The 26,621-nt window shown below is 36.2% G+C and overlaps 1 protein-coding gene across 3 annotated transcripts in view; it reads left to right on the top strand.

Annotated features, from left to right (window-relative positions):
- UGGT2 (UDP-glucose glycoprotein glucosyltransferase 2) overlaps positions 1-26,621 on the top strand; it is a 166,483-nt gene that overhangs the window by 7,843 nt on the left and 132,019 nt on the right. For all 3 annotated transcript variants that reach the window (XR_013824820.1, XM_079902835.1, XM_079902836.1), the window contains exons 2-8: positions 501-583; positions 5,114-5,244; positions 5,713-5,825; positions 15,436-15,610; positions 21,332-21,431; positions 24,010-24,082; positions 26,438-26,538. Coding sequence is in view for 2 of the 3 variants with exons in the window: in XM_079902835.1 (XP_079758961.1) it covers positions 501-583; positions 5,114-5,244; positions 5,713-5,825; positions 15,436-15,610; positions 21,332-21,431; positions 24,010-24,082; positions 26,438-26,538 (776 nt within the window). In the remaining variant the exon portion in view is untranslated. The remainder of the gene's footprint in view (positions 1-500; positions 584-5,113; positions 5,245-5,712; positions 5,826-15,435; positions 15,611-21,331; positions 21,432-24,009; positions 24,083-26,437; positions 26,539-26,621) is intronic.

Genomic DNA, 26,621 nt, shown 5'->3' with positions numbered 1-26,621 from the left:
AAGATATTTTCTGTTTTAAATAATAAAAATATTGTCGACACAAATACGTAGCTAAATGAAAATAATCGATCATATGACTTTTAAAAAATGTTTATAAAACCAGGTTTTGGTTGTGAAAAATAGGCAGTCTATTTTTTAACTTTTTACTTTTATATAACACTCTCTTTATTGCCGTTAAATTATACTTCTCAGTGGCATTTCACATGAAGACACAAAATAAATTATCCATTTTTTAGCTGTAGCTAATAAAGAGGAAAAGCCAAAAGTAATTCCTCATGTAGTCTTTTCCAGTCATGATTATATGCTTGTAGTTAAGAATGATACCTCAGGGAAGAATCATCAATTTGTTCTCTTTTTGCATTATAGTAAATGGAAATCAGTGACTTTTATTTGAGGAGGTTTTTGTTTTTACCAGAAGTTGTAATTTGGCTCTAAAATATAGTATTGAAACCATTTTTTATTTCCATCGATTAACTGATTACTTTTATTTTTTTTAATAGTGAATTTATGGCAGAAGAAAGTAATGAAAAATTTTGGCAGTTTTTGGAAACTGTACAAGAATTAGCAATTTATAAACAAACAGGTAGGTGATGTACATATTTCAACTTTCAAGATATGTATCAATATTTATGTGCCTATATTAGATATGTTTATTGTTTTTTTGTTGTTTATTGTTTTTAATGGTAAAGTTTAAGTGTAAATGCTTAATTGGGTTAGTAAGTCTGAATATTAAATTTGAAAAAATGTTTTACTGGAAACTATTCCAAGCATCCATTTCCAAAAATATAAGGCTCTAATACTTTGTTATACAAAAACTCATATGATTAGCAGTGTTTGGATATTTCATTATAATCAAGCAGGAATAGAAATTGTTGAATTATGGTTTTCTTTTTACCTAGATTTCTTTGAAATAGTATTAGTTTTGCATCTAGTAATACTAAAATTTTTTTGCCAGAATACGTTTACTCCTGAACTCTTAGAGAGATTTTTAATACTTGCTCTTATTGAGTTAGGTAACCTGTGTGCTTTCATTTCATTATTTAGAAAATGGACTTAGTTATTCCTACTTTTTTAAATATATATGAGAGTATATATCTATGCATACATACATATATTCTTAGAATGAACTAATGTTTATTAATGTGTTTCTTAAGGAAGATCAGATGCTGAAATTAGGTTTTCACGGCAGAGGCTAAAAGGTTAATTACTAATTATTATAAAGAAAGGTTAAAGAAAAAGGTTAGTTTCCTATCTCTACAGAGAATAGAATAAATGATATTAACATGGAATCTCTCAAGAGGCGATTCTTTAGCCTTTTAACTTAGAGAAAATTTACTACGGTGATTAAATAGTTTATGATTTTATTCCTCAGTGTAAATGTAAGATGAACAATGGTTTTGAATGTTTTAAGTGTTCATTTACTAGAGCCTGTTTGGCTTAAGTGGCTTTGAAGTTCAACAGTTTTATGATTTTATGAGATAGGTTTAAGATAAAGGGAGCAGACATGACTTTAATGATATTTTAAACTGAAATATTTCTAAAAACAAGTAATTTGCTCTTTGAAAAAACTTTTACTAAAAAGCTTCATTATTCATTAATCATGATTTGAGTCACGAGAGACAGTATGCACTGCTTTAGATACTGAGAATACAAAGATGAATAAATGTGATCTGTGTTCTCCAGACCTTATAATATGATAGAGACAACAGAACAGCTACATGTATTATTAGGTGATCAGAACTTTAATGGGGAGGGATAGGTATAACCCGGACGTGCGTTAAGAGGCACCCGTCAGTATTTCAGAGAGAGCAGGACAGCCTTTTCAGTGGTGAATGCTGGCGTGGAGTTTTGGATGATAGGATTTAACGAGGTCGTAGGGACAGGAGACGGGCAGAAGACACCACAGGAATAGATTACGTGGAGAAACTGTGACCACTTAGGAGTCTACTTGGAAAGCAGTGGGTGATTGTTGTCCGTTGGTTTTGTATTTGTCCTGGTGATTTTGCTTTTGGTATTTGAGGTAAAAATAAGCTAGATTAATATGTCAGGTTTTCATGAGAGTCAAAAGATCCAACACCAGATTTCCTGGCTCTCACCTAAAATCCTGACTGTACCTTTCCCAAACCTGTTGTTCTCAGTACATGCTTTATGGCCTTATTTGGTGCCATTTTCATTGGAGAAGCAATCTTGAAAGTTACTCTTATAAATTTTGAACCCTTTAAGTTGTTCAAATTTGTCAGCATATTTTATACCTAAATAAAACAGCATGTCTGGACAAACTGGTGGCAGATCATCAACAAGTTGGAATATAAGCGCAGGAGTACCTAAACTCTACTTTAAGCATAGGAGGTGTATGTGTTTCAGGGTTGAACCTAAAATGAAGTGTATTAAATAAGAACTACTAACACAAAACTATAATTCTGTTGAACCTGTTCATAATGGTGAGAGCCAAATGCATATTGCTGCCTCAATGCTGACCTTGTTAGGTGTAGGAAGAAATGGTATATATGAGGAATTAAATATGACACAAGCTATCAGATTTTACTGAATTTGTTTTCAAGGCATTATCCTAGAGGAAACATTTAGAATCCTTAGTTACTTGTAATTTTCTAGGTTGTTGAATCTCCATGAGACCCTCTAAATTCTCTCCACTGGAAAATAATTTCAGTGATGTACTTGCCTAAAAAAATTGTAAAAGTTGAACATTAACTCTTTGAATTCAGGTGCTAGTTTTCCTGCCATTTCGTGAGGACAGTTTACATTATGGGCCAGCATATTCAGACCTTTTAAACATTGAATTGCCTGTTTTTAAATCATTTTGTATGGGTCTGCCACAGAGTTATATATTTATTGATGTCTCAAGATTCGAGTGGCATGATATTAGCTAACCTTTGTAGTTTTGTGTGGTGAATCAGAAATATCAAGCAAGGTTTATCTGACTCCAGAGCCCCTATTTATTTCCCCTTCTCCATGTTCTCAGCATATTAAAATCTCATTCTCAAAGTCCTTCAAGATTTTAATGGTTTCTACACAAGTAAAGTTGCTCGTATATTTTAATGGAAAGATTTTTAGAAAATGCTATGACATTTCTAACTCAGTCACTTATAATTGAGAACCAGGTTTGGGGTAGGAAGATTGCCATCTGGACGTGTCACATTTGAAATGCTTGTGGAATATCCAAGTGAGGATATCCAGTAAGCTGATGTAAGTGAGAGATTTAGGTGAAAAAAAAAAAAAATCCAAGCTAAAAGGTAGAATTTGGGGGTTATCAACATCAAGAAGGTAATTGCAGTTATAGGGAAAAGAGATAGAATGAGAAGAAAATAAAGAACACCAGTATTTAAGAGATAACCAGAGGAATAACCTGCAATAGAGACTAGGGAGCACCAGTGGAGGTGGGTGAAAACCTAGAAAGTGTGATGTCATGAAAGCCAGGGGAATATTAAGTGCTACGTGATAGACATTATCAAATACTAAAGAAGAACCAAGTAATATAAATACTAAGATTTAACAAAAGAAAAATTAGTGGTGACTTTGAGAGCACTTTTACTGGTATAGTAATAAAAACTACAGTAGGTTGAGGAAGTAGAGGTAACTATTGTTACGTCTTTAAGATTGACTATAGAGCAAATAAGGTGAATCAGTACGTGATTCATCATGTACTGCTGCCGCTTTTTTTTTTTTAAAGATGAGAGTGATTTATGTATATTAAATGCCAATAGGTAAAAAAACAAGTGAAAGGTGAAAGAAATCGAAAGGGCAAAATCATTATCAGCAGGTTAGTTGGTAAGCATGGATTTAGTTATTTTTAAACATTAGCTAAAATAGTCCAGTGCATCCATGATTATCTTGCAAGTTAAGCCTAAAAATACATAGGCTTACTTTCTGTAACCCCTGAATCCTATATCCGTGACTACATTAGAGACAACCTTAACAGTGACCTTGACAAATCTTGGTGTCTGTGGTCAGGCACGACTCACATTTGTTTCTGTTGACCCTCTTCTCTGTTTTCATGTAAAACCAATGTCCTTTTGACTGATGTAGTCTTTGTTTTTGTTATATTATTGCATTAATTTTGACTGTTTTGTTGGCGCTATAGCTGTTATGTCTTCTTTAAGATCCATTTTTAAGGTAACATCTCTTCTGTAATGGCTTTTGTGTTGCTTTTACTATTGAAGGCAAGTCTTGCCTCACTTTTTGATTCTTGGGGGGAAACTCACCGTAACTTCCTGAGAAAATCACCTACAGTTTGTTAAAGTAGAAGTGAATGAGCACACCTACTCTCATATGATGACTCTTTGAAATTACTGGATTAGGAAAGTATTATTGGCCTAGAATGAAGAGGTCTATCCACTTCTTAAACATTAATTCCAGAAATGCATTAGATGCCTGTTTTGTGTGCCAAGACTGGAAAGGCATAATTGAAAGGCTAGAAAAGATTCTCACCTTAACAGTTTATAGCTTAATGGGAAGGACGGCATTAAACAAATAATTATACAGATAATTTTTAATTACTGTGTGAGAATTGATCTAGGGATGGTATAGAGTCCTTTGCTATTCTTAGTCTCCTCTTAAATTGTAAGTAGGGCCTATATCTTATCTATGTATTATAACTCTACAACCTTGGAGTGAATTGGTCTATGTTGGCATCTTCCAAATAGATTTATTTATTTATTTATTTATTTTGCGATACGCGGGCCTCTCACTGTTGTGGCCTCTCCCATTGCGGAGCACAGGCTCCGGACGCGCAGGCTCAGCGGCCATGGCTCACGGGCCCAGCCGCTCCGTGGCATGTGGGATCTTCCCGGACTGGGGCACGAACCCGTGTCCCCTGCATCGGCAGGCGGACTCTCAACCACTGCGCCACCAGGGAAGCCCCCAAATAGATTTTAATGGCAAGATTATTTTCATCTGGACTTGTATTGATTGCCTGGACTTCACTGGAAGATAAAAATGAATAATAAACTGGAGATCTTGATTTTCCCTTTTGCTCTAACATCTTCTATTCCAAACTTAAAATATGACATCAATTTAATTAGCTATACAGTGAGAGATGTGCCAATGTGTTGAATACAAAATACTAACATCGTTTTCTTTTGAATTCTTTTTGTAGAATCAGATTATTCTTACTACAACTTAATCCTGAGGAAAGCTGGACAGTTTTTAGACAATTTACATATCAATCTCTTAAAGTTTGCTTTCTCTATAAGGGCATACTCTCCAACTATTCAGATGTTTCAACAGGTATGTAAAAATACCCAAACTATATTTGACAAAGAAGCATGCTAGCAATGTACATCCATGTATCTTAATGTGAATATCTTTGGCTAAAAATCTCCAAACTTGTAATACCTGGTTCCATAGCCTATCATCGATTATATTTTCATTGTTACCATTGTTTATAGTATAATTGAGTATTTTAGGTAATTTTGTAGTTATTTGGGATAAGGCAGTTACGAAGACTAATCACCAGTGAAGTGAACTGTAGTGACAATTTTAACTTAATGGGATGTTTTCAACAATTTCAAAGCATGTTTTCCTCCTGTACAGTTGATTTTGTTAAAATGTTTTATTCTGTCTATGTATTTTTACTTTAATTAGAGCAATAACTTAATAGTTGGTAAGCTATTTTAATCAAAATAATGTGTAAGTTTTAAAAATGATATTGTAATTATCGGCTACTGTAGCTAAGTGGAATCTTTGAAATCTTAGATTGCAGCTGACGAGCCTCCACCAGATGGCTGTGATGCATTTGTGGTTATCCACGAGAAACACACGTGTAAAGTTAATGAGATTAAAAAGCTGTTGAAGAAGGCTACTTCAAGGTAAATTAATGATCAGCCATAGTGAAAGAAGTGGTTTATAAAAAGAGATGAGGGGTGAAATAGAAACTTCTTATAATAAAAGATTTTAATATTCCAAGACATTGTATATCAAAGAATGTGCTCTCAATATATCTAAATCCTTCTCTAAAGTATATAAGTACTTTCAATATTCTATCTTGATTAGCTTTTGATTTTAGAATACCAAAATACTGTAAAATATATAAGAGATGTATTTTATGTAACGTAAGTTGTTTTTGCAAATACAGGCAGACCTCAAAGATATTGTGGGTTCACTTCCAGACCACCTCAATAAAGTGAATACTGCAATAATTGATACACAGTTTTTGGTATCCCAGTGCATATGAAAGTTACGTCTACACTACACAGTAGTCTGTTGAGTGCCCAACAGCATTATGTCTAAAAAAATGTATACCTTAATTTTAAAATACTTTATTGCTAAAAACTGCTAACCAGCATCTGAGCCTTCAGTGAGTCAATCTTTTTGCTGGTGGAGAGTGTGAAATATTGCAAGAATTACAAAAATGTGACACAGAGACAGGAAGTGAGCAGATGCTGTTGGAAAAATGGTGACCATAGACTTGCTGGACACCATTGCCAAAAATCTTCAATGTGTTAAAAATGAAATATCTGTGAAGCACAGTAAAGCAAAGCACAATAAAGTGAGGTATGCCTGTAAACATACAAAGCTGTGGATTTATCTAAGCTATATCTCTTTAAATAGAAACGGAATGTATACCTTGGGAGTAAAAAATTAATAGCAAAAACAGTAGTATAGAATTGCTTTTTTATAATGCATTATTCAAAACCTTTTTCTTCTTCCAAGTATTTAATACAAATGAATATGAGAAGTAGGAAGGAGATTATTAATTTAGTAGTGATTTTTACAGAGTAATGCCTGCCAGTATATGTTTTACTGCCTGATTGTTTATACTTTAAGAAGTATTAAAGTTGTTTCTCTAATTTTGAAAGAGTTCTTTATATATTAAACAGTAACTTCTTTTATTTGTCGGAAACTTTTTCTCATATTTATTTATATTGATTTTAATATAGAGAAGCTTTTATTTTTACGTAGCCAAATTTGTCCTTTATGTATGTATGTTTTTATACTTACACAGTTTTTCCCAAACCTGAGTGAGAGATTTTACTAATATTTCCCAGTAGCTTTCTTAAAGTTTTTGTTTTACCTTAAACTTTTAAACTATCTATAGTTTATTTTCTTAGGAAGGCAAGGATCCAGTCAGATCTTTTTCCCCTCAGGTGGCTAGTCAGTTATTATATTCATTATATTTATATTATGGTCTATTTTATAACTTTGTTCTATACTGTTATGTTTCTTGTAACAGTACCATGTCGTTAGTATTTATTGCTTTACGATTTATTCCGGTACCTCACAGGACAGTTTCCTCTTCATGGCTGCTTTTTTATCCTCCAGAATTTCTTAGCTCTTTGCACTTGTTGATGCTTTCAAACTAACATTAGAGTCCTTTTTCTCCTACCAAATTGCCTCCCGAAAAAGCCTTGGTTGGGTTTTAATTAGAATTATATTAAACCTATTAGTTAATTTTAAAAGAATTTAAATGTTTATTATGTCGAATCTCTCAACAGATAACATAGTACGTTTTCTGTTTATTCCTTCTTTTAAAACTTTAAAGTTTTATAATTTACTGTGTTTTTAAAATCAGAAATAACTTGTTTTATCAGTTGTTTTGCATCTATTAAGATTAATTCGAAGTTTTTCTCTTTGGACGTACTGTGTATCATGGTAATATATTTTAAACTATTACACCTTTTCATTTCTAGGGAGAACTATTTGTTAATGGCGTGGGATTATCTTAATTTTTGTTGAAGTAAGATTGCTTGTATCTTTATTAAGATTCATTTTTCTACTTTAATGAGATTAGCTATTATTTAAACTATTTATGCCATTTTTAAATGTTATTCTAGCTTCATATAGTGAATTAGGCAGCCATGTCATTCTGTAAGAATTGGTGTAGCATAGCAATTACCTATTTCTCTAAAGCATTAATAGACTATGAAATTGTCAGCCCTAATGTGTTTTTCTTTTCCTAGTGCATTTTTTAAAGTTAACTTTGGTAACTTTATTTTTTAATTTAATTTAATTTATTTATTTATTTTTGGCTGCATTGGGTGTTCGTTGCTGTGCATAGGCTTTCTGTAGTTGCGGTGAGTGGGGGCTACTCTTCGTTGCCGTGCGGTGGCTTCTCTTGTTGCGGAGCACGGGCTCTAGGCACGCAGCCTTCAGTAGTTGTGGCACGTGGGCTCAGTAGTTGTGGCTTGCAGGCTCTAGAGCACAGGCTCAGTAGTTGTGGCACACGGGCTTAGTTGCTTCGCGGCATTTGTGATCTTCCCGGACCAGGGATCGAACCCGCGTCCCCTGTGTTGGCAGGTGGATTCTTAACCACTGCGCCACCAGGGAAGTCTGGTAACTTTTAAAGTTTATTATTGTTACTGTTTTCTGGCATCTGATGTCTGATGTTATAATTTTCTTAGAGAAACTAATATTAAAGTTAAATATTTAATATTTAGATATTTAATCTAAAATTAAGCTTAAAAAAAGGTTAACATCAAGCCGTTTGGGAGAGCAACCTGCCGTGGTTGCTGTGAGCCCTTGCATGTTCTCGCCTGGTCTGACCAGTAAAAAATGCAAGACCTGACCTGCTCTATACCTGAACCATTTCTCAGGGTTGTGTTTGTAGTGAGCAACCTTGAGGAACTAGGTAACGTTTCCTTCTGGAAAGAAGAATGAACTTGTTTACTGCTTGTTATAAAACTGTGGTTCCCCAAGTACGGTGATCCTCAGCTGCAACATACCCCCACTGTGTAGTGTCCATTTAGCTCCATATTTTGTCCCACAGCCCGCCTTGTGGAACTTGGGGAGCAAGTATAATGCTCATGCTGCTTGCTATGCTTTGAGCAATAAAAGTCCTTTCTCTTTGACCCAGGAGTCTCAGGTCTTCTGCCAGAATCCATAAAATGACAAAAGCCTAACTTACTACTCTGTAAGTAGGCTAAAACCAAGCCTTAGACCTTTTATAGTTCTTGACAGTTTTAGAAACAAGAGTGGGATGTTGACAGACGCATAGCTTTCTGAAAGAGGAAGGACAAAGGCCCCCTGGGTTGGGGAGACAAAAGCTCAACACTTGGATTTCTTTGCTACTGCTCCCCTCTCTTCCGCCATTCTGCACTCCCTGTGCTCCTGGCTGGATGACAGCAGTCTTCTTCTGATAACTGCTACTGTGGCTCCTCACACAGGATGTTTGATCTTTGTTCGTACCGGAAAAGGCACCTAAACTCAATTGCTGGGCTTTGGAAGGTGCTCATAATGGGAAAGGGAATTAACATGATCTCTCGACCAATTCATTGCACTTCTATTTTTATTGTTTTGGCTCCCACATCTAAATCTATAACTGGTGTTGATATTGTTTGTGTATATACTTCGAATGCTGATGAAGTCTGAAGCGAGATACTCTCACTGGGAGACTACATATCTACTATCTACTCCCAGGTGGTCCAGCAGACTCAACGTAGAATCCCAGGAGGAGAAGGGGGGAAATCACAACTTCAGTTACAGACCGAATGGCTGCTTGAATGCCCAGAGAGGTAGTTTCCAAGGACAATGTCGCCACCTGCCTGACTCAGCCATCAAGTACACCCGTTTTTAAAAAGAGAAAATTGCTGAGCTTTAGTTGAAACTGAACACCTGACTCAGGCAGTCTTGTTTACATTGTTTACAATGTTTACAATGATGTTTACATTTTGGCACAGGTCAACTAGGATTCAGTGACTAACAGGGTAGAAGGGAGTCAGTGAGCCTCTCTGGTCAAGTGGAAACAGTATATTCAAGAGTTACTTAAACCTTGTGTGATCTTAGGGGTACATGATGAAGTGGCAGCAGCTCCCCTTTGGGACAAACCCAATGCCCCATTCCATTACCTGAAGTAAAATCTCTGACTCAGTGGGGCCCTCAATTCGCAATTGTTTCCTTTAATGCCTGGATCAAGTTACTGATACACTCAGCTAAGTTACAGTCTGGTGGTGACTTAGGGCTGCTGTTGCAGTGCATCCAGGCTGCAGCTATGAAAAACCGAAAGCAGATGTGGTCAGTCCATTCAGTGGGCAGAATTCGAGGTCTGACACTCGAAGACCACCAGATTAGAGGCACCAGTCTTTGGGGCTGTACACTGTGAGAATAAGCTGCACCTGCCCATCTGACAGTCTGGGTTACTTCTGTAGATACACACAGTCCACACCCATTATCCAATGAGTCTGAGTGGAGTCGAGCTGCATGTCAAGACTGCAGCATCCAAATTGCTGCTGTTGCTACCTGGCTCCACCACTGCGTGGAAGATGCACCATTATAGACAGGAGCACAATAAAGGACTACATGCTTCTGATGTAAGATCTACCACAGCATACCGGGCTGTGACCTCTGCCCAGAGATGGTTTCTTTGTCTTGTGGTAAAGGCGCCCGCATTGCACTGGGCCACCACCTGCTTCTGGCAAACTGACTAGGTCAGATGTTCGACCCTGCTCTTGGTGCTGCCTTTGGTGCCTCATCCCTGTTGAGACTTCTTTACGTTATGGTTTCGCTACTTAAGTCCAATCAGCCAACTCTGGCCACACCACTGTAGCCCTTGGATCTAAACTGTTATTTTTCTGGCTTTCCAGATCATCTATAGTCTGACAGCTATGCACCTTATTTCACGGAGGCCAGCAACACTAGATCAGTAGTCAAAGGCATTCACTGAACATTCCACGTTCTCTGCCACCCACAGGCATCTGGTTTCTGAGCATACTAGAATAGCCTCCTCAGAAATTAATTCGAAAAGTTTTGACTCTGCCTCTCTCACCCTCTGATCCATAGGCTTTAGTAAGGCCGTTTGATCTCTGGATGTGACCATGCTCGGAAAGGTTCCATCTCTTGGCCACCTCCTGTGAAATGGTTAGGATGAAAGAGGTAGGAGGTTGTATGGATTTGTTCAGGATTCTACCATGACCATTGCTGGGTGTCGTGTATCTTTCCTTCGGTCAACAGCAGCCTCAGATCATCCTGGTTGGTATGGCCTCCACGTGGTAGCCCAGCCAGAAGGGGCTTGAAGAATTCAAGCTTTAATTTTGGTCTATCCCCCTGGATGGTGTTGTTGGAAAGATGTGGTCCTACATCGTGAAGATAACCAGTTGGTTGAGTCCACTGCTTACCAAGTCTTTCTACGGTGACCACAGGGGCCTAGCTGGGGGCCTATAATGGGTCTTTGTAAGTTTCTTAAAAATGCTCTTGTCTCCCTTGAACGTGATTCTTCCAGATGAAAGGTGTGGGTATAAATAGAGGATGATTCGAAAATAGGTAAAATTGTAGGTATTAGGATGGGACACATTGATTTCATGGCTACTGAGGTAGAACTGCAAGTCTAGCACCTGACCTTAGGCTCTGAAGGTGTGGGAAGGGGAAACATTGTTTTCTTTGATCCTGGATCCAGCACAGCAGCCTGTCAAAAGAGTCGTACAGTCTGCCTGAGTCGCCAGCAGCTGCGGCTGACAATCTGACCTGCTGTGGGGTCTGTCATTCCTCTACATGCTGTGTGAACATGGCCAGTCCTGGGTCTGACTTGTGCCTGACTCCCAGCAGTGGCAGCTCCGAAGCGTAGATTCCTCCCTCCCCCAAATTCATGTGTAAACATGTGGGCTGGACAACCTTCTTTTAACCTTAATGATACAAATGTATATACACACTTCCATCTCCTGAGCAGCCTGGTTGACGCTGCAGCTACTAGGTGCAAGTTTAACAATTTTGGAACTGGAGTGACACGTGCCATTTTGGGATTAAACGTTTGTATTTCTAGAAAGCAGGCACAGCATGTTTTCATTGGGGGTAGCGGTTGCTTTCTTATTATTGGGGGGGGGCGGATTCTGCCATAGCCCCGAGTGTCTTTCTGGGTATGGTAAGACTGTGAGGACTTGAATGGTCTGTGCCCAGGCCATTTCTCAGGGTTGTGTGCGGCAGGTGACTTTGAGGGATGAGTTAATGTCTGCCTCTGGGACAAGCAGCAGGTTGTTTACTGCTTCTTATAGGATGTGGGGCTCCCCGCACTCAGTGCTTCTTAGCTGTGGTGCGTACAGCTAAGCATTCTTGTGTAGCATTCTTGTGGGTCCATTTCCACCCTAATGGAATGCGGGGGCCACAGGGAACTGATGCAAACATGCTAAATAATGCTCATGCTGCTTATGTGCCAGGAGTAGTAAAGTTCTTTGGTTTTGACCTAAGAGTTTGTCTTCTGCCAGGATCCATGAAACAACAAAAGGCAAACTTATTAGCTTGTAAGCGGGGTAAAATCAATTCCCTAACCTGACAGAAACTAAATGGGTATACATAGATATATATAGTGTCTTTTATATGTACACACACACACACACACACACACACACACAGAGTTGTTATATATGTGGTATATGTGTGTATGTATATATGTATGTATGTAGAGTTAATCTTTTTTTTCTTTTTTGTGAACCTTATGCACATAATCCTTGGTTTATGTCACACTATCAACATTGGTCCATGGTGGTTGTTTTTTCTCATTTAAGCAAATAATGTATTTACACACACACGCACACACACACACACAGTAATAGGAACATTTTAATTTTTTCCCTCTCTGTAGATGTTTCTCATTCCTAAGTTTTCTTCAGTTTTCATTTTCTTTCAGTTTTTCCAGATTAGATTTATATTTTTTAAAGAAATAACTGGTACACTTATTATACTTTTTTTTTGTTCTAATGTATTACCATTTGCATTCATATTGTTTCTTATTTTGCCTTTGGTTGAATTAGGAATGTGGTTCTTTTTCTTTTAATCATAACACATTTAGGGCATCAAAGTTATCTTTCTTTACTATATGGTATTCTTGTCCCAATTTCCTAAAAAACTCCTTTTATTTCCTTGTTGGGGGCAGGGGAGGAGAGAAAGTTATACTCATTTAGGATGGTGACGATTGCTGTCACTTTCTCCCAAATAAATAAATGACATTTTAGTGTAATATCTGTCAAGTTTGGGGCGGATTCAGACCATGGATCTTTGAACCATGGAACAGGAAGTAGAGAGAAAAAGAATTACACTATCTTTCTTTTTGTCTAGTACATTGTTGTATTTCAAGTGGTAAGGTGTATTATGTTTTAAGTAGGAAGACATCAGTTATGATTCTAAGTTAAACGGCATAGATTTTATAATTACTGGGTTTTACTCCCAAATTATAGTATAACGTTATTATTAGTTTTCAGCTTCATTAAGAGTTTTCGTTTTTTTCTGTGTCTTTGAAAATATCATTGGAGATTCTGGGAAATGTAGCATTAAGGTCTGCTCTCCAAATGCCACTTCAAATCTGTGTTACCCTCCTTTTTTTGTCCAAAGTGGAAAGCTGCATTTTTAAAAAATTTTTACTTTTTAAAAAAATTTTATTGGAGTATAGTTGATTTACAAAAGCTGCATTTTAAAAGTTAAAAATATATGTGGTCATTATTTAAAAAATTCAAATAATTCAGAAAAAATACAAAGTAGAAAGGGAAAATGACCCATAATTCTGTTAAGTTTGGTACATTTTTTTCTTTTTAAATACATATATTCACATGCAGATATATTCTTTTTTAAAAAACCTACATGGGATTGTACTATAAAGGATGTCTTAGAACCTTCCCCCACTGAATTATACATCCCTACATTTCTTGCATATAAATAAATATAAATATAGGTCTATGCTTTGTCATTGTGGAGCAGGACCCATTTATATAGTGTTGTATTTCCACCTGACACATAGTAGATGCTCAGATATTTATCAAATGAATAATACTGTGATTAACTGAACAAGTACATTTAATTATCCCACCCCCTGTGATAGATATAAGGTATTTTACATTTTTCCTCAATTATAAACAATATGTAGTTGAATGTCCATGTACATATATTTTTATGTACATGTATCGTTATACTGTTATCTTGATATTATCTTAGATAAATTTCTAGAACTAGAATCACAAGGTAAATAAGTGTATGCATTTAAAATTGGTACATATTTCAAAATTTTTCTTCAGAAAGCTGGTTATGTTTCATACTCCATTTCTAACATTTTCACTAATGCTAATTTGTATGACTTCCCTTTATAATCTTAGTCAATTCAAGCAATGTAATTTCCTATTTTTAAATGTAATCTAGTCGATTTTTAAAAGCTGTTTTCCCTCTTACGGAGTAATTCTCCATACATGTAGTATAATTTTTTATTACCTATGATATATCCATGTGATTCCTGAATTAATTAAAAAAGCAGACTTTGAAAGGTATGTGTTTTAGGGTATAAGAAGGCACTCACCAGGGCTTCCCTTGTGGCGCAGTGGTTGAGAGTCCGCCTGCCGATGCAGGGGGCACGGGTTCGTGCTCCGGTACGGGAGGATCCCGCGTGTCGCGGAGCGGCTGGGCCTGTGAACCATGGCCGCTGGGCCTGCACGTCCGGAGCCTGTGCTCCGCAAAAAAAAAAAAAAAAAGGCACTCACCATTACAGACTCATGAACAAACGTTATATTAACCTTTACCTTTGTCTCTGGAAAATCTATTTCATTTCTTCTAATTTTTTTCTTTTATATTCAACCTCAAGATTTATCTAATAGCATTAGCAGCCTTTCCAATTACCAACATTTGAAAACATTTATCTTTAATACTAATATTAATTTCATTGTGAAGATAGAATTTACTAATATGTATAAAGAATCTTGCATAGTGCCTGGAAAATAAGATGTCAAAGTCTGTTTATGATGGTAGGGCCAGACCATAGGACTGCTCTGTTTGTTTGATTATCCTTCGGGATTTAACGAGTTGTTATTCATATTAAGAACTAATAATCTTTGCATGACATAGTACCTTTGTTTTTTAAAGATTTGGAGCCCATTTTCAGGGAATGTGAGCTATAATGAAAGGTTATATTCCTCTAATTGAAGAAAATATAAATTTTATTTCATCAAAAAATATGTTGCCATTTATATTTTATTTTATTTTATTTTTTATTTTTTATTTTTTTGCAGTACGCGGGCCTCTCACTGTTGTGGCCTCTCCCGTTGCGGAGCACACGCTCCGGACGTGCAGGCTCAGCAGCCATGGCTCACGGGCCCAGCCGCTCCGCGGCACGTGGGATCTTCCCGGACCGGGGCGCGAACCTGTGTTCCCTGCATCGGCAGGCGGACTCTCAACCACTGCGCCACCAGGGAAGCCCTATATTTTATTTTTAAAGATAGCAAACATTGATTGAAAATCAAATATTTTTAATATTCAGTGTTGGGCTAACCAAATTTATTTTTTGTCTTTTCTGTCATTAAGAAGTTCTGTTCACAGAGTCACCACAGGAAGTCTAAATTCTTTTTCTGTGATTTTATGTATGTGTCTGTGTGTATATATATATATACACACAGACACACACACAAATGCATATACATACATTCCTATAAGTTTGATAAGTAAAAATTGTAAAGTTTCACGATATGTTTCTCATATGCTCTGCTTTCAGTTCTTGTTTGTGTTTTGTTTTCATTTTAGGCCCAGACCTTATCTGTATAAAGGAGACCACAAATTTCCTGCAGACAAAGAGAACTTACCAGTGATTATCCTCTATGCAGAAATGGGTACCAGAGCATTTCGTAAATTTCACACGGTGTTGTCTGAAAAAGCTCAAAACGGGGAAATTCTTTATGTTCTTCGGCATTATGTTCAGGTACGTGTTTGTTTTGTCCAAGATTATTTTGGCTATAAAAAATACATTTTATAATAATTTCGTTACTAGATTTTACATGATAATTTCCCCTAGAATAGTTATTTAAAGATTTTTTTTGATTAACACAACTATCACATATGAATTTTATGTGGAAAAATATATTGAGATTCTGTGTCTTTTCTAGAAGTATCATGTTTATATTTCTTTCCTTTATAATATATTTGGAACAGATTTAAAACTTGGATAAAAAACAAAACCGTACAACAATAGCATGGGTAATATCTGCTAGGATTCATAAATGTAGTTATTTTAAATGAAAATGTATTATGATGAGGAAGTCTAATTTACTTGGTATTTTGATAGTATATATTAGTTCAGAGTGCTAAGCTTGGTATGCGAATGCTCTCAAACCTATTTGTTTGAAAGGCTGATTACTTTCTTATGCAAGTTTCAGATCAAATGTGTTGTGTTATCCCCGTCTCCAGAGCTCTCGTTGCAGTCACACTCTATCACATTATTCTGTTTTAATGACTTCGTAGCACTTATTACTGTGCTGTCTGTAATTTTATTTCTTTAACACCTCCACACACACACACACACACACACACACACACACACACACAAACACAACCAAACTCTCACCATCACACATTAAAATATAATGGCCATTAGAGGAATGACTTTGTTTTTTACTTCTATATTCTGAACATGGAAAGAGTGTTTTAATTTGCATTTCCCAAAATATTCATGATGAATTTAATGTTTAAAGTAATAAAAGCATTACAGATATACTTAATTGCCTATCCATATCTTTTGCCTGTTTTTATATTGGATTCTTTGGGGCTTTCCTCCCCCATTTACAGATTTTTAAAAACATATTCTGAATACTGGTCTTCTACACTCTACAAACATCTTCTGTGTATTTCTGGTCTCCTGGTAATAAAAAATATATATGTCATATTTCATTTAGTGCAAGTATTAATTGCAGTTGTACTCAAATTTATCCAACTTTTCCTTAATGGTTTCCTTCATGATGCCATAAAGACATTTTCTTATATTTTCTTGTGAGAATTAAAGTGCTGTTCTTTGTGTTTTGCTTTTTAATTCATCTGGATATATTTGAATTTGCTGTAAGGTAGAGACATAATTTTAGTTCCATATGGAAATTCATTGGTCTCCACATAATTCATTGGACAGTTAACTCTTTATACTAATCCATCATATGCCAAGTTTTCATAGGCATATATGTTTTTAGACTCTATTCTGTTCCAATAATATATCTAATTCTATACAAATATAGCATTATTTTAATTGTAGTAGCTTTAAAATTTAAAGCAATATTGAAAAAGAGGAACGAAGCTGGAGGCATCACATGTCCTGATTTCAAACTATATTAGAAAGCTGTAGTGATTAAGACTGTATGGTATTGGCATAAAACAGATACATAGAGCAATGGAACAGAACAGAGAGCTGAGAAATAAACCTATGCATATATGATCAACTAATATTTAACAAGGGAGCCAAGAATACTCAATGGGGAATAGATAGTCTCTTCAATAAACGGTGTTGGGAAAACTGACAGCCACATAAAAAAATGAAACTGGACCCCTATCATATAGCACTCAAAAAGATTAAGTCAAAATGGACTAATAACTTAATCATAAAATCTGAAGCCATAAAACACCTAGAGAAAACATAAGGGAAAAGCTTCTTGACATTGGTCTTGGCAGTGAGTTTTTGGATTTGACCCTAAAAGCAAAGGCAATAGAAGCAAAAATAAACAAGTGGGACTACATCCAACTATAAAAGCCTCTGCATAACTAAGGAAGCCATCAACAAAATGAAAAGGCAACTTACCGAATTGGAGGAAATATTTGCAAATCATATATATGATAAGGGGTTAATATCCAAAATACAAGAGGAACTCATACAACTGAAGAGCAAATGAAAAGAAACAGTTCAACTAAAAACTGGGCGAAGGACCTGAATAAACATTTTTCTAAAGAAGACATGCAAATAACCACCAGGTATATGAAAAGGTGCTCAGCATCACTAATTGTCAGGGAAATGCAAATCAAAACCACAGTGAGATGCCACCTCACACCTGTTAGAATAGCTATATGTCAAAAAGACAAGAGTTAACAAGCATTGGTAAGGATGTGGAGAAAAGGAAACCCTAGTGCACTGTTGGTGGGAATGTAAAATGGTACAGCCTCTCTGGAAAACAGTATAGAGGTTCCTCAAAAAGTTAAAAATAGAACTAGCATATGATACAGCAATTCCACTGATGGGTATATATCTCGAGGAAATGGAATCGCCATCTTGAAAAGCTATCTGCACCCCCATACTTGTTGCAGCATTACTTATATAGGAGTAACCTATGTGTCCAGTGATGGATGAATAGATAAATGTGGTGTGTGTGTGTATACATACACACATGCCCAATGAAATATTATTTGGCCTTAAAAAAGAAGGAAATCCTGCCATTTGTAATAACATGGAAGGACTTTGACGGCATTATGCTAAGTCAGACAGAAAAAGGCAAATATCATATGAGCTCATATATGGAATGTGAAAAAAACCAAATGCATAGAAACAGAGAACTGATCGGTGGTTGCTGAAATTGAGGGGTGGGGAGGGTTGATGGGTGAAGGTGGTCAAAAGGTACAAATTTCCAGATATAAGATAAACAAGTTCTGGGGATGTAATGTACAGCATGATGACTATACTTAACAGTACTCTATTGAATATTTGAAAGTTGCTAAGAGAGTAGATCTTAAAGTTCTCATTACAAGAAAAAGAAAACTGTAGCTATGCGAGGCATGGACATTAACTAAATTTACTGTGGTAATCATTTCATAATACAATTGACCCTGAACGACTTGGAAGTTAAGAGCTCCAACACTCTGCACATTCACAAATCTTTGTATAGCTTCTAGCTGGTCCTCCATATATATGCCATGCCTCTGTATCCACGGTTCAGCATATGCAGATTCAACCAGCCGTGGGTTATGCAATAGTGTAGTATTTACTATTGAGAAAAATCCATGTGTAAGTGGACCAGTGCAGTTTACGCAGTTCAAACCCATGCTGTTCCAGGGTTTGATTTGAATTGATATCAAATCATTATGTTGCACACCTTAAACTAATACTATGTTATATGTCAATTATCAGAAAAGGAATGGGAGATCAAAGTATATGTTTATCTTTTTTAAAAAAGTCCCCCAAGTGGTTTTTTTTTTTTTTTATAACTTTATTTATTTATTTTTATTTTGTGTGTGTGTGTGTGGTACGCGGGCCTCTCACTGTTGTGGCCTCTCCCATTGTGGAGCACAGGCTCCGGACGCACAGGCTCAGTGGCCATGGCTCACGGGCCTAGCCACTCTGCGGCATGTGGGATCTTCCCAGACCGGGGCACGAACCCATGTCCCCTGCATCAGCAGGCAGACTCTCAACCACTGCGCCACCAGGGAAGCCCCCCCAAGTGGTTTTAATATGCACCCCGCCCCTGGATGATATAGTCATCTATTGGGAATCAGTGTCCCAAGCTATTATTTGGAGAATGTGACCATTAAATATACTTCTGTGAAAGCATATTCACTAGCTATCTGGGTACTTTGTAGCATCAAATTATGGCCTTCTACTTAATTAATGACATATTGTACATCCAAAATAGTTATACTGTAAATCTAGTCAGCATGTAATCCTAATAAAAATAGACTTATTTGTGCTACTTTTTTTAAAATTAATTAATTTATTATTATTATTTTTTTAGTTGCGTTGGGTTTTCATTGCTGGTGCGTGGGCTTCTCATTGCGGTGGCTTCTCTTGTTGCGGAGCGCGGCCTCTAGGCGCGCAGGCTTCAGTGGCTGTGGCACGCGGGCTCTAGAGTGCAGGCTAGGTAGTTGTGGTGCACGGGCTTTGTTGCTCCGCAGCATGTGGGATCTTCCCAGACCAGGGCTCGAATCCGTGTACCCTGCATTGGCAGGTGGATTCTTAACCACTGCGCCACCAGGGAAGTCCCTGTGCTACCTTCTGAACAGATGCTTTTTTGTGGGGAAAGAAGAAATAGGATAATGAAGAAAGATTTTTTTCACCAGTTGATTTAGCCTATGAGCATTTTTGGTTTGCAAATCTAAAATTATTAAACTACAATTCAAATTTTTTATCAATACCTTTCAAAAGGAGAAAGTAAATATGAAGTTAATAAACATTTATCTTTATTATTGAGGAGCTGGTAACATTCCAGAACTGATAATGGAAATTGGTTATGTGAAATTGCATTTCTTTTATGAACTATAACAAGATATGTGGACTTAGAGGTTCAGTTTGCCTAGCCACCAACTGATTGTCTTTTGAGTGGATAGTCAAAATACATTTTTAAATTGAGCTGGATGAAATTGAAAACTCTTTAAAAGATTTTCAACTTTGTCAGATTACTATAATTATAAACAACCCGGTGTCCTCATGCTATCTTTCATTATAGCATGTGCCTGAGAAATTAGCAAATTAAATTTTAGTGTGGGCAGCAATGTTAAACACTTGTCTGCATATCTGAAACTAATTCTTACATCATCTTATTTAGAAATAGAACAGTCCAGGAATAGTCACTATAGTCGTATACTTGTTTTGAAGGCTGAGGGAGAAGTTTAGGGAGGAAAGAAGAGACTAAAAACCGTAGTACACTGTTAAGGTTTTCTTTCTGTTTGTCCTCTGCCTCTTCCTCTGTCATGTTTAGAATTGAAAAACTGCCCTCACGCAATCGTTAGTTAAGCAAAGACACATAACATCTTCACAGGAGTTTGCTGAGTGCTAGATTAGATGCGTTTTCTAACCCATGAAAGAATATGCCAAATGGTAATGATTGTAGCACAGCTGATAAGAATTTCAGTCTAGAAGCTAGAAAGAACCTTAGACATCTTCTAAAATATTACATATATTCATCCAGGTTGCTTACTTTTTTGAAAAAGTGTGATGACTTCTCTTCCTTCACAGAGTAGTCTCTAGAAGTACGTTTTATATTTGCACTTTTGGAAAGGTGAAAGAAAAGGTACCAAATGCTGCTCATAAATACTTCAGACAACTCAGGTTTAGGCAAATTGTTACCTCTCACTGCAAGAATAGGTATTAATTTGTGGCATTTGGTATATTTTAATCATTGAGAAACATGAAGAAAGACTTAAATAGGTTGTTCAAGGCACTGAGCATTTTTGTTTCCTTTACCTCTACTTTCTAGCATGTGCTTTTGGGGACACTCTGGACGTCCTACATGCAGACAACTCGCAAATGAATAGCATTTACTGGTTTAGCAAATCTTGTGTAGTTCCCCCAAAAGAGTACAGTTGTGTTGAAACTCAATTGTATGGGATCCTCTGTTAATTAATTCATGGGAAAGATGGCAAAGTTACCATGTTATAACAGAAAAAGATCAGATTTTTTTTTCATTGTAAAAAAGTAATTAAAACATCAGAGTCATGACAAAGATTTTAGAAAGTAAAGAAGTGGTAATCAACCAAATTCTAGTTCCTTGATAGACTGTCTAGAGAGAGTATAAATATCCCCCAAATAACAATATTTCACAGTGATTACTTCAATATTAGTCATTTACCCTAATGTCCTAATACACAGTCATTCTGAATTCAAAAGCAGATGTTTGACTAAATATTTTCTCTCTCTCTCTTTTTTTTTTTTTTTTTTTTTAAAATAAATGTGTTTGAACAGAAACCAGCCTCACAGAAGAAAATGTACTTGTCTGGCTATGGTGTGGAGCTAGCGATTAAGAGTACAGAATACAAAGCGTTGGATGATACCCAAGTCAAAAGTAAGTTTATTCTCTGTATTCGAGTAGAATGAAAATTTGGAGGCTTACACACTTCAGTTGAAAAAAGAAAATGACTGTAATCTTACACACATTAATTTGAGGCTGGAGACAGGGTAGACATGTTCCTCCTTAGTCGGAATTTAAACTAAAAGAAATACATTTCATATTATTGTGCTCTCAAAAACTTCAGAAAGTGGAAGTAGCATATTTGCTTTTACTCAATGGCTTCCCAACCATTTTCTGCAACATATAAAAATCGATAATATATGTAGGGTATGTAGAAGCAATAGATGAGGCTGCTTACAGCTAGAGGGGACTGACCCAGGAGCTCAGACTGGCCCATGATGTGCCCAGTCACCCCCTGGGAGCAAGGGTGGGGGGGCTCTAAGGGGATCAGTATCTCAGTAAACCTAAAACTCATTGGTAGCACTGCCTTACAAGTCTTGGTCTGAAGTGTTTATATGTAATGAAGTGAGGATGATGGTCTTGTGTTTCTGCTTTTGTTTTTGTTTTGAAGTGGGATGGAGAGGGCTGTGAGTTGATGGTTAGATGAAGTAGATTGAGTAGATCTGTGATCTACCAGTCCAGTGTCTGTGTTCTGTGTACTGAACGCATGCTCTAGATGAAGGATTCTGGAGACCTAAAAACACTAAAGAACTTCTCAGATTCTTATGGAAATCTTTTGTTACCTGGCTCATTGGAAATGCATTTGTACCTGATTCTTGGTTAAGAGTTTCTAATTCATTCTTTTATATGGTCTCAGATGTTGCTTCTGCTACAATTTTGTTTCTCTATTCAAGATCTGGTCCTGGCAGCCCTACCCTGATCACAGCTTAGCTCTAGCCCTCCTATTGAATGTGCTACAAATCAACATCTGTATTATTGTGATTGAAAATCCTGCTGGTTAAAGAGTTACTGAAAAAGTATAGTAGAAATAATAATGCCCAGATTTTATATATTTCCATATAGCTTGTATATAGCTCTACAATGCTTTATAATGTAGTATCTTGTTTAACAGTCATGGTAGTAACATAAGGCATTTTCTAGCCATCCTTGGGCTTATAGAATTTTTTTTTAAAGTCATGTGATCACATGTATTTCTATATTACGAATTGCACATTAAATTTTGTCGTACATTCGGAATATATTTTCTCTCCATTCTAGTTTCCACTCCTTTAGTTCACTTCTTTTTTTCCCTCTGTATATGGGTGTCAGGCTTCTAACTGGCCTCTTCAGTACCCCTAGTCCCCTCATCCCCCAAATAGAATATTCCATCTGTTCTCCACAGTACTTTCTGACTGCACTTCTTATGATGAAAATCTGACTTTATGATTCCACCAGTTAAAATCCTGGACTGGTTCCCTGTAACCTCCTCATAAATTCAAGTACTATACAGCATAACAGAGAAAGCTTTTCACATTCTGGCCTCTTTCTGCCTAATCACTGTCCCTCAGCCCTCTCATTTGTACACTGTGGTCCTGTAACACTAAACTACTATACAGAATAATTTTCTGTTCCCTGGACGCCTCCATGTGTGGCTCCATGCCCAGCCCTCGTGACCTCTGTAGAGCTCTCTCATCCCTTAGCATATGCTATTCCTGCTGCCTGAAACCTTCCTCCATTCTCCCACCTCTTTTATTCATCTAAGGCCTATTCATCTTTTAAGGATCATGTGTATCAGTCAGTACCTCTGAGATGGCTGCCCATCTTCCTGCTCTGTCAGAGGAAGGTTTTCCCTTTTCTATAGTCCACATATTTTGTGCTTTCTTTTGGAAAAGTTTTAAACAGTCTGTTAAAATTGTCTATTTGTCTCCTTTTCCACCAACTGAGGTTTGCGTCTTTTGCGTCTCTCTTCCTGGTGTCTGTCTGGCAGGCATCGGGCGTCAATAAGGCAGTCGATAAATATTTGCCTGATGAATGAATGAAAGGGAGGGAAAGGAAGACTGGATCAAAGCACCCGGTGTTTTTAGTTGCAGTCCTAGAGGTCCAGACTCTCAGACGAGTAAGAAGGGAGAAGTGTACTTGCTGAGCTCTGGTGGAGTGTACCCCACACTGCTTACGGTCACAGATTCTTAGAATCCCAGGGTACCCTCACGCATACCACTTACCACACTGTACGCTATAATTATTGGTAAGTAAAGGAGAGGGGAAGAGAAATGAACATAAAATATATCCTTGTTCTTTGAGGCCATGAGTTTTGGTGTCTTTCTAAAGATTTCTTGATTACGTCTAAAGGTGTCAGAAAGAATGTGAGAACTCCCGTATCTGTTAGGGTTTGGATTCCTTGCTGGCTTAAGAGCTAAGCCCGGGGTTCGTTGCACACTCCTTGGTTTATCATTCTGGTATAAAATAGAACTTGACTATGAAATGATCTATAGAGCATTTATGATGGTTTTAAAATATTTCATAATCAAGCTTGTTTAAACAGAGAGCACACTCATGTCTCATTAAGCTGATCCATGAAAGGAAAACAAGGTAAAACAAATGGAATTTGATTTTATTTTGAGTTCTTCTAATTTTTTATTACATATTTTCCAGTCTGAAATATTTTCATTTTGCTTTTGTTTCCAAAATATAGCTGTGACTAATACTACTGTAGAAGATATTACCGAAACAAATGAAGTTCAAGGGTTTCTCTTTGGGAAATTAAAGTAAGTGAATCGAAATGAAAGTATTACTACACTTAAGTTTGTTTCTAAAGGACTTGATTCCATATTCTGGGTTGGCATATGTTTCACATTTTAAAAATATACATACTATTGTTTTTATTACAAAAGTAACACATGGTTAATGCAGAAAAGCACAAAATTGAAAAATAATCGCTAATTCCACAGGATAATGAGTATGGTTAGAGATATTGGAATTGAAAGTGATCAGAGTTATCTCTGGCTAAAAACTAAAACAAAAATTTATGGACTCTTTTACAGATCTAATGGGTTACAAAAATCATAGTTAATATTGGATTTTTAACATGAAAAAAATTTCATGTCTCGAAGAGAAAATATTTATTTCCCTAAATTTCTGTGCCATGTATTGCCATATTAAATACCTTTTAACTTCTGGTCTTAATTTCATATACACATATAAGTAACCTTTCAAAAAATTGAAGTTCTGTCCCCCTTCTTTTTTCCTGCATCACTGATTGAGGACAAGGAATAGGACGGTGAGTGCTCGCTGAATGTTCATGGGTGGGGATTGTTGTCTTTTTATGTGTCGTTTCTCTTATTTACAAGAAGGGAAAGTTTATCATTCTATTATAAAGACAACATTAATTAAAAATAAAGAACCATTTTTATTAATATCTTTAGTTCTTATTTAGTATTACAAATATTTATAAAGGACACTTAGGCCCGTTCTCCTGGGGAGTAGATAACTGTACAGAGTGAGGGGAACATTTTTGGACACTATGCTCCTTCATACAGATGACTGAGTTATAGTTCTACGGTTTACTGGACAAGTTGTATACTAGTGGCCTTAAAAAGTTAATGCATCTTTTAAAATGGATTTAAGTAAGATTTTTATTTAGTAGGTAACATTTTTATTCCATTTCCAGCTGTGTCTTGCATCTTAGAATCCATAGTTCTGTTTTTTTTTTTTTGCGGGGGGGCAGGTACGCGGGCCTCTCACTGTTGTGGCCTCTCCCGTTGTGGAGCACAGGCTCTGGACACGCAGGCTCAGCGGCCATGGCTCACGGGCCCAGCTGCTCCGCGGCATGTGGGATCTTCCCGGACCGGGGCACGAACCCGTGTCCCCTGCATCAGCAGGCGGACTCTCAACCACTGCACCACCAGGGAAGCCCTGTTTTTTTTAAACGTAACTATTTATGGGAATAAATTGCATGTCTTTCAGAAAGCCTTTGGAACCCTGGCATATTAGTTTTTTTAGAGAGGAAATACTCAGAATTAGTTTTTACACAGTTAATTGATTTAGGCAAGAACCTTCTGCTTTGAGGTATTGTATGAATAATGTGTTTTTGCCTGAATTACATAAATAATTTTAGCCGTGAAAATTATTGTTAAGCTTATGATTAAACATGAAAAACAATATAACAGCTCTTATAAACTTAGTATTACTCTGTAACTTAAAGTATTGAGAAAGGAGTGGTTAATTTAATTCATAGTGACCTTCTTTTCAAAGAAGTTCTTTTTCTTTCTCACTGTAAGAGCAGACTTGATTCATTTTCAAAATGTGGTCCCACATTGTAATAAAATTGCAAGATATGAAATTGTAGTACATTTATTATTGTTAACTATAAGATTAATCTATTTCTGTATATTTATTTTTCATCTCACATTTTAAAATATTTATTTCTCTTTACTGTTGAAAATATGTATTTGTTTATAAATTGTGCTGATAGCTACGTAAAGTTTTTTTCTTATAACAGTTCTAATAATATGAAATGGTACTGTGTTTTGATTTCACGAGAGATGGAAGAATAAAGATTATAGTTTTTATTATATGTATAGTAAAATATGCTGCGTTATTTGGCACTCTCTAAAAAATGCTAGATATGTTTAATTAGGCAGAATTATCTTATTTAAGTTTTTTATAAGTTTCAAAGATGGAACTTTTCAGAAATAGAGTAAACTCTAAAATTGTATAGGAAGCATTAATGTCTTTCCTTATAAAATAGTTTTCATTTCTAATTATAAAAGCAAGACTTGTAATTTATAAAATGTTAAATAAAAAGTATATAACATAAAAACTAATAATTCTGCCCTCACACTTGGATCCCTTACAGGTAATGTTAACAAATGAGAGTACATCCTTCCAGATTTTGTTTTCTTTTGTTTTGTTTTATACATTGAAAAAAGTAGACATGCATATCTCCCTCATTTTTTTTTTAAGTTCTGTGGATATAGCTGCCTCACTATTTATTATTATCTTGATGAACAGTTAGTTTGTGTCTAAATATTTTGAAAAGTTAATTTCAAAAATATACTGCTTGTATAGTAGTAATTTGTAGTAGATGATGATAATTAACATTACTTAATATTCTAATACAGAGAAAGATATTCAGATCTTAGAGATAATCTGACAACATTCCAAAAATACCTGATTGAGAGTAATAACGAAATGATGCCTTTGAAAGTCTGGGAACTACAAGGTATAGTATTTCAGTCCACATTAACATAGCATATTGGTAACTTATCTCTGTTTTGTTAAATAGGCTTTTATATAACATGATAT

Source organism: Stenella coeruleoalba (assembly GCF_951394435.1).
Source record: "Stenella coeruleoalba genome assembly, chromosome: 18".
Taxonomy (NCBI): Eukaryota; Metazoa; Chordata; class Mammalia; order Artiodactyla; family Delphinidae; genus Stenella; species Stenella coeruleoalba.
Note: the sequence above shows the minus strand (reverse complement) of the source record. Positions and strands in the feature narration are given on the sequence as shown.